Consider the following 19,739-nt stretch of genomic DNA (forward strand, 5'->3'; position numbering starts at 1 on the left):
GAGAGAGGTAAAGAAGAAGTCTGCCCAGTAACAATCACACAGCCTCGGTCGAGCGCTGAGGAACTATTGGCTATGCAAATAGACACATAGGGAGGAGGAAACAACTTAGAGTGGAAAAAAACTTTAAAGAGACATTTCCCCCACTTTTCTCACAAGCATTGCTATACAGCCAACAAGCGTCGGGTGGAAATTAACAACTCTAAAGCTCTGAGGACTTACAGTCCCCAGTCTTGTCCTGATGCACTGAAGTCTCGTTTCATTCAAGGCTCAGTCTTTGAAGTTGACTAAGAATAGGAGGGGGATTACCATATTTACCCATGCAGATTCCCTTTGTGACTATATGTGAGGCTAAATCATTTGGCAGTCATTTTTTTAATTATCTGCTCAATGACTTACACTCTCCGCTTCGATTCCACCTGCTTGTTTTTCCATAAATTATCAAAGACGCATGAATTAAAAAAAGTGATTTATAGCAGGAATTGTTGAGTTGGTTGATAATATTTGGGCTGAGCAAAGTCAAGGGTCTTTGGTGGAGGGACAAAGGTCTTTGTGTTATCTTAACAGAACAACACGATGAAAAAAAAAAAAAAGACTGCTGCATCACGTTTCCTAGAAAGCCATCGCGCATAAACCACAAGCAGTTGGTGGCCGCAATGAATTAAGTTTATAAGACCGTGCGTGTGAGTGAGTGTGTGTGTGTGTGTGTGTGTGTGCGCGCGCGCGTGTGTGGGCGTGTGCGCGCGTGCGTGCGCGTGTCAGAGCGAGTGGGAGGGCGGCTCTATCCCGTGCGTGTGTCCGTGCGCGAGCACACGCCGCTGTAAGTTAACGTGCCGTGTTTATGGCCACATACATCTAGTGTCGACATGCATTCACGCTCCGCGCTGAGGTTCACTGAGTCCGTTCGAACAAGCTGCCAGAATTGTGAAGGAGATAGCAATATTAATAAGACGCCTTTTGGAGTTGTCCTTTCTTTCTAATCCAAACTGGTGTTCTATATAAGGAGTCACTTGTCGCACTTAAAGAAGTCGCCTATAAAGTTGGTTTCTTGAAGGCTTTCTATATGCTGACAATGTGGGTAACAATAATGCAACACTTGGCATAACATTCACTCGTGCATCATGTTAGGTGACACTGACATTATTTTCTCCATTCTGTAATTATCGTCACGAGAAAATCAAGCACCGGGCATTAAAACACACAACAGCTTGTGTTGTAACTGAACGCACCATGTTCTGATGAAACAGCCATCAGTCACATACTTTATTATTATTTATTAATTTATAGAGTTGGTTCGTGTCAGCCTAGAACGGTCTGTAAATGTGAAGACATCTGGTTAAAGTCGAGATTAGTAGATGGATGAAATGTCAACCATGTATATGTATACATGTTTCAATGAAACACGTTTGCTGAAAGATGTCGTGGCTGCCAGAGAAGAAGAAAGAGGGACAGGGGTGCAGCATGTTGCTTCTGGTCTATGCAGAGGTAATGAAGTGAATTGCGTCAGTGGCGCATGCAGGGCAGGCTTGAAATGCGCCTGATCTGGCCAGGCGGATGAAAGTAGAGGCGCGCTGTGGGGAGAGAGGAAAAAGTTCTCAACAAGGAGAGGCAGGACTACTCTTACGGAGCCCCTGCAGTCTCACTTTGTATGCCTCTAAAAGACTTTCCTGCCATCCTTTTGCATTTTTTGCTCGGCAACGCCGCTTATACCCTTCCGTGAGAGAAATACTACTTTTTTTTTTTTTTTTTTTTTTTTTTTCTACTTTAGTGAGAGCACCAGCACCATGGAGCTGCTTTGCCTCGAAATGGACACCATCCGAGCTCGTCCCGATCCGAATCTCCTGTGCGATGACAGAGTCCTGCAGAGCTTGTTGACCATAGAGGAGAGGTTTCTACCCCAATATTCCTATTTCAAAAGCGTCCAGAAAGATATTCAGCCGTTTATGAGGAGGATGGTCGCTACTTGGATGTTGGAGGTATACCGAAACACCGAGTGCCGACAAGTCTGATTATTTCCGTGCTCCACTTTAAAGCCTCCTGTTTCGTTTTCTTACTACTTTGCTGGCCGCTGTTTGCAATAGATCCGACTTCTAGCTGCGTACTCCTCATATTCAACTAATGCGTCGCGTTCTGTCATTTCTTGCCATTTTTAAACTGCGGTCGCGAAGACGTTGTTCGTGAAACTTCCGAGCTGTGCTGTCCGTGACACCGGAGGATTTCTTCGGTGTGCCTCATGTGTTGCCTGTGCGAGCTGCTCCGTTGCTTCTTGAATGTTATTATTTTAGATAGCCTGATTATTTCCATGCACACGTATGCACTCCCAGTGCAGTGCTGCCCTGTCCTGTGTTCTATCGCCATGTTGGTTTTTACAGGAGCGCTCGTGCCTTTTAAGAGCACTTTACAGTATCATAAACGCAATAACAGCGACTCAAACCCGTCGGCAATGACAGAGGACGCTGTTTTGTGTCCACTCAATATAGGAATGATCTAAAAAAGCGTTGCAAACATTTTATGTATCTATTCGAAATGTCGGAAGGGGCGAGGGCCTTATCTGTCCTTTGGGTCTTCCCCCCGACGCATTGCCTCACTCTGGAATTATGTTCGATTTGTGACACTTCGTCCAATATTTATGGTCAACATCTATCCCTAAACAATCTCGAGCCCCTGCGCTTTATTTTCATGTAAATATTGTCACGGTCCGACGCTCTGAAGATTTTTAATTAATTTTTGAAATAAATATATCGGGTCGCCGGTGACGCACATCAGACCAACCTCTTGCTACTTGTCTTTTAATTTGACGTTTTATTCCAATTTATCGCGCATGGATTTGGAAATGTATTGTCGGGTCTGATACAGAAGACCCGTATGAACATTATGGTGTGAAGGAAATCGGTCCAGACAATTTATCTATATTTTTAATTATTTTATGAAAATATGACGAATGAAAAAAAAAAAGTGTGTTTCCGTGTGCTGCGCTGTCGGGGTGTTTTTTGGCTCGACTGATTGTGACTTGAATTCATTTCTTAGTGAACTACAGGAATGCGACTCTATTGACAGTATGTGTCTGAGACTTATTTCCTTCTTTGTAAAATAACCTATTCCGAATTAATTTATGATGTCGCAACCGATTAGGGCTGGGCGCAAATTCTTGGCCGGGCCCCAACTATGTGTGTCATTGAATTTATATGTGCTCTTTATGTGATTTATACTTTTGTTTCGTTTTCTCCTAAATGTTTAATATACATTTAAAGTGCTGGAAAATAAGTTTGGACTCTGCAGGGTGGGTTGCTGATTCCAAACGCTGAACATTGCTGCATTGTCTGCTGTCTCGTTCCTCAGGTTTGTGAGGAGGAGAAGTGCGAGGAAGAAGTTTTTCCCTTGGCCATGAACTACTTAGACAGATTCTTAGCAGTGGTACCCACCAAAAAGTGCAACCTGCAACTGCTGGGAGCAGTGTGCATGTTTCTCGCATCCAAATTGAAAGAGACTCGTCCATTAACCGCAGAGAAGCTTTGCATCTACACAGATAACTCCATCAGACCACAAGAGCTGCTGGTAAGCAACAGTTGGTTCAACACATTTCACCAAATTCACTGTCACACCTCTGAGGATTCATGCAGTCATCATCAGCTGAGCCAGACTTCATGATATATGTGTTCTATGTTTGTTTTGTTATTTAGTTTGCTTTATTCATTCACCCCAAATGTGTTTTTTGGTTTTATTAATTTAGCTCAAAACATGACATGCTAATAAGTAAGCTCCAGGGGTTGTTCTCATTTCACTGATTCTGTTGTCCAGCGTCATCATCAAAATGTGCACCAAAAGCGAAAGCCTGGCAGCGAATTGTTCCACAATGACTTTCTTCACTGTATGAGACCCTCTGGGCTTTTACAGTATCCATCGTGTCCGTGCAGTGGTCTCCATCGCCATCTAGTGGCAGATATTTGCACAGAGCAACGAGGTCAGCTTGAACCTCAGCCAAAGACTCTGTTGCTGTCAGCCAGAGAGGGAGAGACACACAGAGAAATACAAGTTTGCCTTTTACAGCTTCGCTTCCATCCAAAAATAACCATTGATGCAAACATTCCTGATATTATGTCATGCTGCGCTATTTTTTGATCCTGACACATTTTTCACCGATGAAATGTAGCTCACAGTCACGGCGAAGCCTCCAAGTGATGGTGCAGGTGTGTCATTTAGAGGAGACACAAATGCCGTATTTGATGAGGTCACGGAGGCCCTCGCCAATTAATTGACTCAGTTTCACGTCAGATGTGTGTTTTTACCCACTGCTCTGTGCGCTGTGGTGCTACATCAACATTCCTCAGTAAACAACAGCCAATCCCACCCATGTTGTGAGAGAGGCCACATATTAGGATTCAGACGTGGCTGATGGTTGTGAGGCCTGCCTCGATGCCTGTTGGCGGCTGATTGCTGCACTAGATTCAAGTTCCAGACGAGCTGCTGTTGGTTTTGTTGTTTTTCATGGAATGTATTTCTGCCTGGGAATAATTGTGTCCGATTTGAATTGAACCTCTCTTCGGGGAAGGTTGCAATGGTCAGCGTGTTTGTAGTTGTAGGGGCGAAAAAAGAATATGAGTAAGGGTTACACGCAGTATGTCGTGCTGCACTTCACAAGAAAACGTTCTACCTTCATGTTCAGTCTGGAGACCAAGGCTTCAGTCCCTGGACTGGTTTGCTGGGGCCTCTCCTCAGTGTTTCTGTATAAGGAAGTATTTTGGCTGACATGCAGATACAGGAAACAGAGATCAGCTGCTCGGGGCATGTGATCTTTTTTTTTTTTTTTTTGTCCTCGTCTTTGGTAACAATTTCTTGTAAAGAGAACCGCAATGTTACAAAGATGGTGTGACCAGAGGAAGGCAGTAGAAGAAGGAAGTGGGTGCCTGCATGCCTGCCACCCTTGTCAGTGGCGGGGTCCGTTGCCTGTGTTGCAAGGTTGGTCGTAGCCCTCGCTGGAGGCCGGAATCTTGCTTGGCACTGATGGAAGAAGGCTTTTGAGAGCAGGAGGCAGCCATGTTGCAAGCATTAGAGCTGACGCAATCAACAGACCACTGTTGGGCTATGATTGGCATATGATCAAATAATTGAATCTTTGAGACGGTGCTTACACACCTCCAAGCAAGCAGAGGAAGATACCTTTAACCTTTAAGTCAGTATCTGTGGGTATAAACACAATCTCTGTGTTTTAAACCCTTTCCTCCCCTCTATTCATGTCTGTGGTATCACGGAGCTCAGGAAACATTACAGGGCTGACAAATGTCACTTTGATTAGAGAAATGCAGCTGGTAGCATGCAGGGTCAGTGGCAGCCATGTTGAGGTGTCTCATGACTGAGTCCATGTGGTCTCTCTCTCACTGAAAGGGAAAAAGAAGAGTATCCGAGGTCCCGGTCACAAGGCTACAGTCCGGAACCAAACCACGACATTTTTTCCCAAATTAGTCACCACCTCTTCCGTTAATCACCTCCTGCTCTAGGAAGTGAAAGTAACGATTCACACTCAGAGAAGAGAACACCACGCCTATTGTCCCTTAACTTTTTGTCAAGAGACGGAGAAGTTCAGGTGTTGAGTAATGTGTGACTCAGAGCTGTTCACTTCAAATGCTGCCCAAGGTTTATGTTTCCTGTGAAGTCTTTTAACTATACGTGGCACTCAACATTGTTTATATTCAGAATAATGTACGCTGAAAAGGGTGAATTTATCAATAAGCACCAAAGGGCTCCAACAGAATTAGCAGAAAAATGCATCAAAGAAAACTAATTGCATTTACTGTGGATACAATGTACGTAGTTTTTTTTAATAGTTTAAATGATGAATGGAATGCGATAAGATTAAATAATGAAACACTTTACTTTTAGATTTATTGCTGGTGCTGCTTAACAAGTACAGGCTTTCCTATCCATTTTTACTCTGCAATCACACACACGTATACACACAGAAACACATACACACACACACACACACACACACATATACACACAGTAGAACCTCTGGTGGGCCTCTTTAGGAAAGTCCCCAGATGCCAGACAGACAGACGGGGAGGGAGACAGTGCTGTGAGGTCACCTGGGTTGGTGGCGCTGCTGGTGTTTCTCTGTCCCCGGCCAGACAGAGACTAACGTAAAAACAATAATGCTTAACCTCCACACATACTAATGTAAGGGGCCTTCAGAGCCGCAGTGGCTCCCTTAAGGCAGCAGTGTCACTGGCTGTGGCTGCAGTAGTGCAGTATAAACTGTTCCAGTATGTAAATATGTGGTTGTACATTGTGTCACCTAATCTTTCTCATTTTCGGTTATCTCTCCTTGCTCTCTGTTCTCTCCGTCTCTCTCTCTCTCTCTCGCTCTCTCTGTGTCGCCCTCTCGCTCGCCCTCTCTCCAGGAATGGGAACTGGTGGTGTTGGGGAAATTGAAGTGGAACTTGGCAGCAGTGACACCGAACGACTTCATTGAGCACATTGTGAGGAGGCTGCCGCTGCCCGAGGACAAGCTGGCACTTATACGCAAACATGTCCAAACCTTCATCGCCCTCTGTGCCACAGGTAGGACACAATCGGAGCTCATGTGTTCAATGCAACAGCTTTTTCTCATTTCTTCTTTTTTTTCTTTCTCTGTGGTGTTGCAAGTGACACTGATCATGGATACGCTGCCAAGACGAACCAAGCAGCAATGGCTTGCATCAACATACTTTCTCGTGTACAATATCTTTATCTGCACATTCTTCTTACAACTCCGTATCAAAGCCCTCTTCTCTCCATAACATGCGGCAACAGCTCTGTTCAGAGGTGTGCCGTGGGCCAGTCCCGGCCCGCCGTGACTTAAGTGAGATGCATTACCTCCGATGGGAAAATATTCTGCCGAAGAAAAGCGTGTGTCATGGAAGACATTTCAGCGTTAGACTCTTAGGTCTGACGCCCGTCATTTGTCTTCTCCCGGGCTGGTATGTGGTCATGTTTTAGAAGCGTATCAGTGGCTCCCAGAGCATCCAGTAACACTTCAAAGCAGATTAAGCCCGGTTGAGGGGCATTCCCATGTCGCACAGGGTCGGGAAGAGGAATGGACAGAGATGGAGGAAGGCAAGCAGGCCATTGTCTTTCTGCTCTTGAGGTGAATGGTGCTCTCAAGATCAAACATCCAGCGACTCGTGGGAGGGACAGCCATTAGCATGATCTGAAGAGACGGAGAAGATGCAGGCGGGAACCGGGGAGTTAGGGAAAGCCACAGGAGTGTATTGTTTTTGCATAGCCAATTCTAAGGCATGTCATGTTTTCATATCTCCTTCCCCTGCCACCTTCCTTCCCTGTTCCCCCCCCTCTCCACCTAACTTCTCACGGCTCCCCGCCCTACAGCTGGAGGACATGATAGCTTTCCCATGTTGAGATTCACTATAGGGCAGGTTTCTCCTGTTTGCATCACCTCTAATTCCACAAAGCTACAAACAAGGCACCAATAGAGATATGAAACTAGCACTTACTTGTCTTAAACAAGGATTTATATCTTACATTAATGTGGAAAATTGCAAAATACTTTCACAATAAGGCTGTTTGGCACTCCTTTGTTACTCATTTTCTGGGTGACCCCCACCACCAGCAGCAGCTTCCTTTTCTGCAGGCCTCATACAGGAATGCTAACTACACCCCCTCATGGGAAACGGCTCTTTGTGCTGATATCATTCAGAGGAGTGTGTGCAGAGATAGATGAATAGGGAGGTGACAGGTATTTGCAACATAAAGGGTTGGAATCACCTGCACTGATGTGTATTGGATCCTGATAGGGTAAGAAAAATTAGAAGAAACGCCTGTTTCCTCGCTGTCTCTGCGTCTCCCTTTCCTTCCCTCTTTCCTATTACCTCTTCCTCTCCCGGTCTCACCCCACAGCTCTCAACCCTTTTTTTTTCTGCCAGTGGATTAATGAGTGGAATGACAGCGTGTCAGTGATCGGACCTTTTCACAAAGCAACGTTGTGAAAGACTCAGCATGCACTTTGTCATTAATTGTTTCAATGAGGCAGTGGAAATACATTTACGAGCCTCGTGGAGTCGTCCTCCCGACATTGTGTTTTAGGAGAGAGACTTTCTGGAGATAGCTCCATATTAGCAACAGGCCATTTATCTGTGTAAGCTCTCCTCAGACTTGTACCCAGGCCAACAGAGAAAGAGAGGGCGCAAGTGAGTCAACAATTTGGTGGATCTGAAGATCTCCGGGAATTTAAAACCCCATTTGTGGAACGTTCCCAGCCATAAATCTTGGGGTTATCGGGTGAGAATCCTCCTTGGAGTCATCTTCTGAGCACAGCTGAGAAGGTGAAGAGACGGCAGAAAGAGGATTTACATTCGCAAGACAGTTGACAACGGGTCACCTGTGGCCTTCCAATTCTATACAGTCTCAACCAACCCACCACCCACCACTACTCCCATCACTGCTGCCCATATAGTGAAAAAGAAAACATGCATAAAACCGCAGCTCTCTGTTTTCAAGGGAACAAGAGAGAGAAGAGGAGAAGTGGAGAATAAGGCCTCTCATGCCTAATGGCTCCTCTCTTTTGATGAAACAGTTCCGTTCGGGCCACTCGGTGGGATTTTGTCAGGTGGCGCAGGCTGGCTCTGTATTAATTAATAACATTGGCTGGTCCATTCAGGACTATGCAAATGGCTCAGGAGCTCAGCTAGAGGCTGGGAGAAAGGAGACAAAAGGCCTGGTCCTTACATTTCATATGCAGAGCCATGCGAGGGTCAGCGCTGCGGGGCCACTTGATAGGAAACACCAGCGTTTCCCTCAGGCAGGCCGCCGGATAATAGCCCAGAAACAAGCTCATTAAGGGAGATTATGAACCTCCATTCCTACACACAGACACCAAGCACTCCGAGCTTCCTCTTCTATTCTTATTCAATTGAGCTAAAGTGGGAGAATGGACGGGGTGCATGGGGCAGACAGATGCACCCCAACCTGTCTGCTGCGCTTATTGAGCTCTGTCTTCTTGTCATATTGGCAGGGATTATGTTCTATATATTTCTTTTTTCATGCCTGACTCCAATAGCCCTCTCTGTAGTGCAATGCATGGAATGGTGACAATAGTTATAGAAGCTGATCAAAAGACATTTCTGGATCAGGGCCAACTCTGCTGTCAATTGTCCTGGAGGACACAATAGAGTTGGGATGTAAATAAAAAGTGATTTAACTAAGTGAGTACTTGCTCTTTTATCTCAGAATACTATTGGATTACTTCTTGGTTTTCTTTTGGTGGAAGTAACTTGATAATTATTAACTGGTTAGTATTGCCAAATGTTTAGTAATGGAGCTTGAACTTAACATCCATGTTACTAGCAGAGGTGTGCCTAGATTCATATAGTCTGCACGCTGCAGGCGTAGACAGTGACGACAGTCACTTGTCCAGAGGCTGCGTGCTTCCTGTAGCTGCCTCTCCAAGTGGCTGCTGCACGGAGAATCCCCTCCAGACCCGGCTCCGCATTCTGGAGAGGAATGATTCATCTCAGATGTGGTCAATGAAATGGTCTTTACTGGTGTTTGTTTACATACAACCTCCTTCATGTTTGATGACTCAGAACCCTAACAAATTAGCTACGTCCTTCAACAAATTATCATCTCTCTGCACGCTCCACTGATGTGAGGAATTGTGTCCGGTCCGGTTGCATCGTCATCACACGGAGCAGGGAGAAGCTTCCGGACAGTATGCTCCCAAAAATGTGACCCACAGAGTGAATCATCGAGTGGCATGTCTTGATCCACCCCCCCTTTGCCCTGGTGGTGTAATCAGCACCACACTGTAAATACTGTGGCCAGCTGACTCACACCAGAAACACAAAGAAAGATTTCTTTGCTTTCAGGCTGCAATTATTCCACCAATAAGATTTAGAAATCAAAATGTTTTTAAACAAACGTGGTCACATTTAAATATAAAGACTAATATTTGTGATCTGAAGTAAAGTAAATGTTATGTAAATGGCTGCTAGTTTGACTTGAACATTGATGTCATGGACATCAGTCTTTCTCATCCAACCTTTTTGTTTTGATAGGAGGGTTTTTTATCCAAATCATTTCAGCTACAGACAAAGATAGGCAGAGAGTTTTAGAATATTTCACCTTTTTTTATCTAATCCGAATCTGTATGCTCTTCATTGCTGACGCTACCAACGCCTCAAGGCTGCAGCTGTGACACTGGAGGTGATGGTGCAAGGCTGAAGAAAGCTGTCACGGGGGGCAACAATTAAGGAGGAATTCTGTTTTCTGAGTGGAACTCAGTTTGAGCCTCAGACAGCCCCCAAGTTTTGTTCTCTGTTTGAGTGACAGTCTGGACCAAACAGCTAATGGAATATGACACAGAGTTGAATTAAGGTATTGTTTCTTGATCAGAGATTTCTCCCCCTTGAACTCCTCAAGCCCAGTTGTAATGTCGTTGCCGTTTGTGTGTCTCCAGGAGCTCCACTAGTTGTACTGTCCGAGAAGCTCTCTACAGACCTTGTTTTGACTACCAGGCTGTGTTGCATTAGCGGTGAAGCACACTGTCATGCCAATCCCCAAATGATGTTTGTTTTTGGCCTTAATCCGTCAACAGGCCCAGGGTCCTCGTAATGCTACTCCTTTAATAAACAAGGGCAATAAATGCTACATGTATAGAATACAAGACCCTGATTTATTGCCCTGGAAAGAGAGGAGAGGGTGAGAGGGAGATGTTTGTTTTTCTTCTTCTTCTTTTGGCTGTTGTTCAACTTTCCAACTTTAATTAATTTACAAGTTTAATGTGCATACTGTGCATTGCAGCCACCCAAGAGGAGTGGGCCATGTAGGGCAGCAGACTGTATGACCAGAAGCCCGAGGATGAAGTTTCAGGGGGGTAGGAACATGGAGGAATGGAGATGAGGGGGCACACGGAGGAGAAAGGGCCATTGAAGGAGGTGAGAGGCGTGCAGGCCAAGGCCAGCCAGCCACTGCTCACAGGGAGCTTTCCATCGCAGGCGTCCCCACTCAGCTACATACACTGTTTATCCTCAACATGAATATCAATGAGGGCCTCCTAAAATACAGCCATTCTTCCCCCCACATGCAGCAGCCACCAGGCCGGAGTGTCAGCCTGCATCGGCTGCACGCGCGCGTCCTTGTTCTGCTACAGACCTGTCTTGTCTTGAGTGCAAAAAATCAGCTTGCTGCCCACTGTCCGCCACTCAGCTCTCCCACAAACCAACGTCTGTGCTGTGTGTGTGTGTGTGTGTGTGTGTGTGTGTGTGTGTGTGTGTGTGTGTGTGTGTGTGTTGTGTGTGTGTGTGTGTGTGTGTGTGTGTGTGTGTGTGTGTGTGTGTGTGTGTGTGTGTGTGTGTGTGTGTGTGTGTGTCTGTGTGTGTGTGCGCGCGCGTGTGTCCCTGCATCTTAAAGCATGCAGACATCAGTGCATTGTTTGTGTCTGTGTCTCTTAGGTGTCTGCCTCCTTGCCTGTCAGTCCGCGCTCACTACACACGTACAGTAAATCCGTGTATGCCTTTGTCTCTTTACCCCTCTATAGAAAGTTGTGCTCTTACAGCAGTGATGTAATGCTAAGGGGCTTTGTGTGCTCTTTCCTCTTGGCTCGAGGCAGCCTTTAATAAATCGCCCCTTGGCAGAGGCCCAGCGGCTAACACAGGGGTGTATAATAAGTTCATTTATTTGTCAACACTGAGCCCACAAGATGAGAAAGCGCCTGGCTGTGCATGTTAAAAAGGCAGTGAGGGGCTGCCTTTACAGCTATCAAAGGGCCTACCTCTTTGATTCTAGATTTAAAAAAAAAAAAAAAAAAAAAAAAAAAGAAGGAAGAAAAATCTCCTTCATGGCCATCGCACACAGTTTGCTTTTGCAATTGAATATATGGCAATATGTTAATGTGCAGGCTGTTTCTATGCCCCCACTGCCCACTCCTCTAGCCCATAGGTGGCCCAGGAACAGAGGAATACTTGTGGGGGGTAGATGGGAGGCAGGAGGTGAGGGTCGCTGGAGGGCGACTCTTTTCTTCTTCCAAAACCTCACAAGAGTCTGGACACAGGCGGAAGAGTGATGTGCATCGGAGTCGTCTACCCCCTCCTCTCCCCCAAAAAGCCCACCACCTTCCCTTCTTTTCTCCTTGTTGCCTTGTCGCCATTCCGCCCATCCCTCCTTTTTCATCTCCCCCACCCCCGCCCCGTCGAGCCCCTGTCCCCCGTGTCTCTCAATTGGGTGAAATGAGGTGATGACTCTGGACAATGGAGTCACACTCTTCTGCTTTCCCTCTCACAGGCCTGCCACTCTATTAATATGCTAAAAGATAGGAGGGCCGCCAATGCAAACCGCTGCCTGTTGTAGCAACAAAGACTGAGGCATGTGTGCCATTCACGGGTCCCGTCTAAGCAGGCCATGTGTTGTCCGAAAAGAAAGGTAGAAGTTGAGCAAGACATAAAGAGAGAATAGAGAGAGGAGTGTGTGTGTGTGTGTGTGTGTGTGTGTGTGTGTGTGTGTGTGTGTGTGTGTGTGTGTGCGCGCGCGTCTCTGTTTGTGAAGAGAAAAACTTTCTCTCTCACTGTCTGTCTGTCTCCCTTGCTCCCTCTCCCTGGATGCCAGTTGCCTTGCCTTTTCGGGCTTCTGGCCCGTTCACAAGCTGTCTCATTTGCATTATGAATGACAGTGAGGGGAGCTAACAAGGTTATTGGTCTTTGAGACGCACGCCTGTGACCACACGTGGAAAAAGGACCTACAGCAGTGAGCATTGGCAGAGGCACTGAGCCTCTTTATTCCTCCCTTTCCAAGCGCTATGGTTTTTTTTTTTCAGCGAGCACACAATTTACTCAGGAGATGGAAGAAAAGGGGCCGGGCTGGGGAAAGGGGAACTGGGGTGGGGAGCGAGTGAGGGTGGTTGCTTTTCAGCTCCTTTACAAGCCAAGTGAACCCTCATTATCCAGGCCCCCTGGTCATTAGTGAGCGCTGCGTTCAGACCCGGTGCAATAGAGGGATTATTTATTAGCTGACTGCTAGATTGCCAAATCATATTGTCTCTTGGAGGGACGTATGTGTACCTTTTTTGAGGAGCAAATTTATCTAAAAGTGTAATTTAGAAACCGCACCAGGTGAATAAAGAATCCAGTGCAAATTAACAGTTTTTGTCATTTGCTGCACTAAAGATTTTAGCACCTTGCTTAATGTAACAATGAATACCTCTTCGTATCGTTACCAAGCTAATAGCACTGGAGATACATCTAACTCGACTGGTATTTCTTCTGCTAACAGATTTCGGATTCGCCATGTATCCTCCCTCCATGATTGCCACAGGAAGTGTGGGGGCAGCGATCTGCGGCCTACAGCTGGATGCAGCTGACCAGTCACAGTGGGGCGACAGTCTGACAGACCTGCTGGCCAAAATCACAAACACAGAAGTGGTGAGTTTGTTTGGTCCTTCTCTGAGAAAAACACTGAATTATAATCAGGGATTGATACTTGTGTATGGACATGTTTTGAATATTTGAATGAAGAGGAGAACATGTTAGTATCTCTACTGACCAAGTACTTGGCTGACTAGCTCTTCAAAACTGAATTCCCATTAACCCATCTTATTTCCACCAAAACACACAGTTGTACCTGTTACCTTGCAATGCCTCTAAAGGGAAAATATCCATGTTCTTTATGTCAAAAGTTTGTCATGAGAAGCGAAAAATGAGCATCAAACTAAGATCAACAATGTCTTCATTAAAAGAAATCCTGAGCTGCATCTGTTTATTTGATGCAGTCTTTTCTGGCCTGCGCTAGACTTCTAGGTAGCATGTGGCAGGTTTCTTTTGCTCTCCATCAGTCCGCTCTGGCTGCTCTGGGCCCCCTCATATGAAGAATCCTCTAAATCGAGCCAGGTTGAGAGCATATACAGTATGCTCTGTCGCGGACAGGAATGCTGGCCAGGCCGTTGTGTGGCTGTCTGGGTACAGTGAATGTTGCGGTGGTGGGTGAGTTGAGTCCAAACACAGGCAGGGCCTCCACTGACTCTGAGATGCCTGGCTTTCATCACACAGATGGGAGAGGACTTCAGCTTGCTATAGCTTACTGTAAGGGTGAGTTGGTGGGCAAATCTACAGAGGGATGGATGAGTGAGACTGGGAGGTGATGTGTTAAGTTATTCTTTATTAGTCTGTTTGGGGAAATAAGTCTTCTCTCTATTCAAGAGCTGTGGGCAGCCCCAGCACAGAGCCTGGGTCTGAGGCCACTGCCGCGGCAGGAGTACTCCTATTACTAAACAAGATGAAAAGGGCTTTTAGTTGGTTATTATTTAAATATGAAGATTTTAAAATCACGTGTGCTCACCGCACAGGCAGCAGATGTGACACTGAATCCCGAGCCTCAGCCCTGGTCTGTTTAATTCTGTCCCAAAAGGAGGAAAGGTTAGAGGAGGAGGTGGAAGAAAGCTGTTGAAGTGTGAAAAGGACACTGGGGGTAGACAAGGTGGTGTGGGGGGGGGGCTCCCTCACGCCTCCCTTGAAACAATCAGCCCTCTCTCGCCTGCTCCTATGGTCCATAATGCAGCACTGCTGGATAGCATGGCTCCCTCTGGTGCGAGTTGTGTGAAGTCTCGCTCAGCAGCTGAGGAAAAACAAATAGCTGACCTCAGCAGCACAGGGCCTCAGTGTGTTTAGGCTGCAAGGTCTCAGACTTGAGGGAATTAAGTCGCTCTGTGTCTCTGTGATCAACTCCTCACATTCCTGGATTCAGACAAGCCATGGCTCGCAGTAAACACAGCAGGCAAAGCAGAGGGCACCCTTCCTAATTCAACATATGAGAGGCTTCAGTATAAACTGCTAAGAAGCCAGCCAACAACAAACACGTAGAGTTTGTGTATTGGTTTGTAAATTTGCTGAAGAACTTACTTCAACACGTGCACCACCAAAAAACTAATCCGAATGACGGATGCCCAGAAGTAGTTGGCAGCAATAAGGAGAACCCTGATTGGGCAGTTATGCTTTCACACCCAAAAAGAGAGGAAATGGTGAGCGTCGACTGTCATCTTAACACGTACCCGACCTTCTTTTCCCAAAATCTAAACCACTATATTCGTCAATTCAATAACCAAGGCTCACCTCAGGCAGGCTTTTTTGAACCTGAGTCTAAATGTGTACACTTAACATACTGTATTTAGTTTTGGCAGGCAGTGTAGAGGCTCGGCAAGAGGGTGGAACAGAGTATCGTAACCAGCCGGCCGAAGGGCCAGGCAGCATATGAAGGCAAAGCAAGTTTCGCCAACCTCTGCAGCTGCTGCTGCCAACAGCATCACGGCCATCGCCACCTCACTGGTTCCCCGCTGGCATCTTTGGTATCCAGAAGCTGTGGTTTTCCAGTGGAAATGTGATAGGGCCAAGACACCATCTTAGGCCCTCTGGAAGAATGTGCGTAGCCTCACAAACACCTGGTGTGTCCAAGAGGGGCTCCCTGTTAGGGACAGCAGACGGGGCTGTGTGCCTGAGAGCCCAGTCATTAATGTGTGGAGAAAGAAAATAGGAAATGTGTGAGAATGTGGTGAGTTTCCAGTGGGAGGCTGATCAGTTGCGACTCCTCTACACTGCACAGGTCATCTGTAGTGTCAGTAAGAAATATACGCTACAACACAGGATTTCGACAAATGGTTAGTCCATAAATGCCAAGTGTGTAGAGTTTCCATTTCATTATGGAATGATAAAGCAGGAAATAGAGGTTAGAGAAGTGCAAGGGGTTAAGACCACTTCCTAGATTTTGTTGTTTTGTGTCAACTTCTCTCAGTCTCTCATTCATCTTTTTCTTTTTCAGTAAGAGTCACACACACCAAGACACCAGAAACACATCTTCCCATTCCTCCTCCTTTTCAGTTTTCATTCTTATTTTTCTTTTTTCATCGTTGCCTAAATATCACTGAGATGGTCTCGCACAAGTTGGGTGATCGATAGATGAGATATCAGAATGTGATTTTTCTATTCAACAGCAGTGTGTCGGAGTCCGAATTTGCAACAAAGAGGCATTTATTAAGGATTTTCTCTTTTACCACAGCCTGTGGCGTCACTGCTTGTGGTTTTTCGGCATGCAAGCTGAAGTAAGAGAACGGTCACATTTCCTATTGTAACTTGTGGAAATTCAAGTCATGTGGTGACTCCTTACTTCAAGTGTCAGCCTCCGGATATTTAGTTTTAGGATTCCCTGAGAGTTGTAGTGTGTGTCTGCCTGTGTGTTTGTTTCAGCTGTCTGACCACCAAGTCCTGTGTGGTAAAGTCAGCAGTTAGAACACATTCCACGGCTTCACACTTTTCTTCCTTTTGGTTTTGTCTGTCTGCCGTCAAGGTTTGAGGTGAGGCAGATGGAGGCCGTAATGACAAGGGAGGATCTGAGGTCGGTTGTGTTTTTCCCAGGGTTGAGGCTACAAAATAAGATGCTACCACCCATGGCAAACGTATTTGGTGCTGTTGGCCCTCACAGTATCCAAATATCCAGAGTTTACTGAAAACAGAATTGGTGTTTTCAGTAGTCACACATTGAAGCCATTAAGGTTTTTTGAATAAAGCCCATGGGGCTTGGCATGGCATCCGAACGGAACTGTGGAGAATGTCTTTTAAGAAGTGAAGGCGTGCATTCTTGTGGTAAGACACAGGCAGTTCCTTTACATGTTCATTCACTTTACTTAATTGTCTCATATAATTGGGATTTTATGAGCAATGGGGCACATGTTGGTGGGAAGATTCTGTGTGTGCTAGTGTGTGCACGCGACCATGTTAGCATCCGACCTCTGGAGGAGATTAAGAGACAGACGCTGGGCGGGTTTCCTCCACGTAAGACCCATTGCTCCCCATCCCAGATCAGTCCAACCTCCTCAACATCAAATCATTCATCTGGAGAACTCAGAATAAAAGGGACGTCAAGACAGGAAGGACTTCATGCAAACTTCAGCAGAATCCCTCTTGGCTCAGAGCCATTTCATCAATGATCGTGTAATTTCATTGATTTCGTTTGTCTTCTTTTAGAGAGATTCCACTCGTTGTCCCCATATACAGAATTGCAACCAATAACCAGTGTTGAAAGTTGGGTTGGACATCAAAAAGTCATGTAGTTTCCCTTCGACAACACGGTGCATGCCTCACACCGTTATCCGTCATGCTGTTTGACCTTTGACACAGTGACCTTTTGCCACTCACCCGTGTGAAGCTCCCGAAGAGCTATTCAGATGTGAGTGAGGCCTCTGTTCTCATTTCATCAAGGCCCAGCGGCACCAGAGGCTGTAACACAGGCTCAAACTGTGGCCCATCAGGTTTTAATTAGCTCTAAATTTCTCAAGAATGTGTCCTCGCTCCACAAGCGGTACACGTTCACCCATCCCTCCGGCCATGGGGCGCTCTCAGTCATGTTTCGCAGGGGGTTATTCACGAGTGTGCGTGTGTGTAAAGCGGAAAAGCAGGCAACTCGGCTTCGGTTGCGTTCTGGTGTTTTGCCACCAGGGAGCAGTGTTAACGCTGTCATTTGCTCTGTTGCAGCCGCCTGCTCTGACTATTTGTCATCGCAGTTCCTCACTCAAAAACACTTTTTACCTTTTCTCTGTGCTCTTGCTAACAACTCATTTAGCACCGCTCTCCCCTTTAACCTCATACCCCCCCAGTCTCCGCCTCCCAAGTGAGTTGCTCTCTCTTCCTGTCCCCTCTGTCAACCCTCCATCAGGGAAGGATATGAGGGCTCAGTGCTATTGAGAGGCTCCTCTCCCAGGTGGATTCTCAGATTGCTGCCTCAGCCTTTGATGGTGAAAGGCGAGCCGACCAGGTCTCAGATGGATCCCCTGCAGGCAGGCAGGCACACAGACTGGCTCTCGTTAAAAAAGCACCACCTTTGTGTTCCCACAGGAGGTGGATGTAATTAACATAGCTTTAGTACTACCTGTGTTTCCAGCTGCCGTTGTCAAGGCTACTTCTGTTTGGGTTTTGTGTGTTTGGGAATGGCGGAGGTGGTGGGTGGGTGGTTGGATGGGAGAGGCAGTGGTGTGTGCGTGTGCTAATGCCTACGTGTGTCCGAGCACATGAGCGCTATAGGGGTGTTCAGTGCACAACCCTGGTAGGCTGATTTAATGCTTAAGTCTGGTCCATGTATGTGCTCAACCTTGGTAGTAGCTGGAGCAGCTATAAAGTCGATGGGCATTTAAAACCCTTGGCCCCTCTGCCGCCACACCAGCGGTCCCGGTTTCTCCTGTTACTAGTGAGGATATCGTGATCTGTTGATTCAGGCAAACTGAACAACCTTCTAGTTGCATCAACTCATCTTCAACATGACACATTAAAGAAAGGTGAAATTGACTTGATTTGGAAAGAGGAGAAACCCCTCCCCTACTCACAGTTTAAAATGTGTGTACATATATATGTTTACAGCGTGTCCTCCCTCTCTTGTTGCACTGCAGGACGTTCTCAAAGAGTGCCAGGAGCAGATTGAGCGCGTGCTGGTGAGCAGCCTGCGTGAGGGCCGGCAGCAGCAGCAGCAGACGCAGCAGCAGACGCAGAGAGGCCCCAGCGGGAAAGGCCTGGACGAGCTGGATCAATCCTCCACCCCGACAGACGTCCGGGATGTCAACCTGTGAACCACCAGAGGGCGATATTGCACAGGATCTACAAAAAAAAAAAGCATCATGAAAAAAAACCTCAATTTTCTTAAATGCAGAAAAAAAGAACGAAAGAACAAAAATGTTAAAAACACAAGCCCTTTAAAAGAAAAAGAACAATGCTTGCTAGTTTTTTTGTGTGTGTGTGTGTAGATTTTCTGTTCTTCAAGTCAAAAACACCTGCCCACGAAAAAGATTTTCTATGATGTTCTAGTCCAAAAGCAACAAATTTGATACAAGATGAAGCTCTGTGGTGCCTTGGATATACAGAAGGGAAGCCAATCATATTTGCATTCTGCCTTTGATTGTATAGTATGATCTTTAAGTTATATTTTAACCATGGTAGAAGTTGTGGAAACTATTCAGAAATGATATGGGATCACGGTGGGGCTTACGTTTTTTTTCTCTGTTTTGTTTTACATGTTTCACTATAACATTCATGGCTGGTGTCAGAGAGGACACAAGCTCCTCGGTCACCAGAAGGTCCACATGAGAGAGAAACAGAAGAAGCCGTGAGAGCGTTATGCTAAAAGTCGATCGGTCCCGATTCCACGGGATTATAATAATTATTAGTAGTATTAGTAATTATTATTATTCATATTATTGGATATATTATGGAACTGAGTAGTAGAGATCAATAAGCTCCTCTTGTCAGGCTGCTTGTGTGTCAGTTTGTGGGTGCAGGTTGCAAGCGGCTGTGTTTAAATGCGAGTATGCCAGATTGCGTGCGTGCGTGCGTGGTGTGAATGCTACATGTGAACCTGTATCTATATTAGCAGTGTGCGTTCTACGGCGTGAGGCACTTGAAAGTCAAGTCGCAGACTTACAGTACTAAGTCAAAGGACTATGGCGCAAGAAGAGGCTACACATACTTTGTCCATCAGTATAAAAGGGCATCTATGCTATATCACTGCCGTCATGCATTAACAATGTATCATGGTTCATTGTTGGCCAACAATAAACCCATGTGCATGCACTATGAGTGAGACAGAGTTAAGATTTAGCGAAGGAGGATATGGGCGAAGGGACTTTCACATAGAGCCCCTTATCTTTCTACAAGCATTTTTCTTGAGGGGTTGCACCTCGGATTCAGAGGTCATGTGAGGTGTTTGTTTTGCCATTCTGTTAATAATAC

At 46.0% G+C, this 19,739-nt stretch overlaps 1 protein-coding gene across 3 annotated transcripts in view; it reads left to right on the forward strand.

Moving 5' to 3' along the window:
* The window catches only part of ccnd2a (cyclin D2, a), a 137,295-nt gene extending 118,680 nt beyond the window's left edge, over positions 1–18,615 (forward strand). For 2 of the 3 annotated variants that reach the window (XM_034534760.1, XM_034534761.1), the window contains 5 exons: positions 1,766–1,973; positions 3,337–3,552; positions 6,396–6,555; positions 13,255–13,403; positions 18,407–18,615. In XM_034534760.1, the coding sequence (XP_034390651.1) occupies positions 1,766–1,973; positions 3,337–3,552; positions 6,396–6,555; positions 13,255–13,403; positions 18,407–18,583 (910 nt within the window). In that variant the 3' untranslated portion in view covers positions 18,584–18,615. Of the gene's footprint in view, positions 1–1,502; positions 1,644–1,765; positions 1,974–3,336; positions 3,553–6,395; positions 6,556–13,254; positions 13,404–18,406 lie in introns of those variants that run through there. The other variant, XM_034534758.1, reaches the window with a different exon arrangement.
* The last annotated feature ends 1,124 nt before the right edge of the window (positions 18,616–19,739 follow it).

The sequence above is a fragment of the Cyclopterus lumpus genome, chromosome 6 (assembly GCF_009769545.1).
Source record: "Cyclopterus lumpus isolate fCycLum1 chromosome 6, fCycLum1.pri, whole genome shotgun sequence".
In the NCBI taxonomy this organism is placed as follows: Eukaryota; Metazoa; Chordata; class Actinopteri; order Perciformes; family Cyclopteridae; genus Cyclopterus; species Cyclopterus lumpus.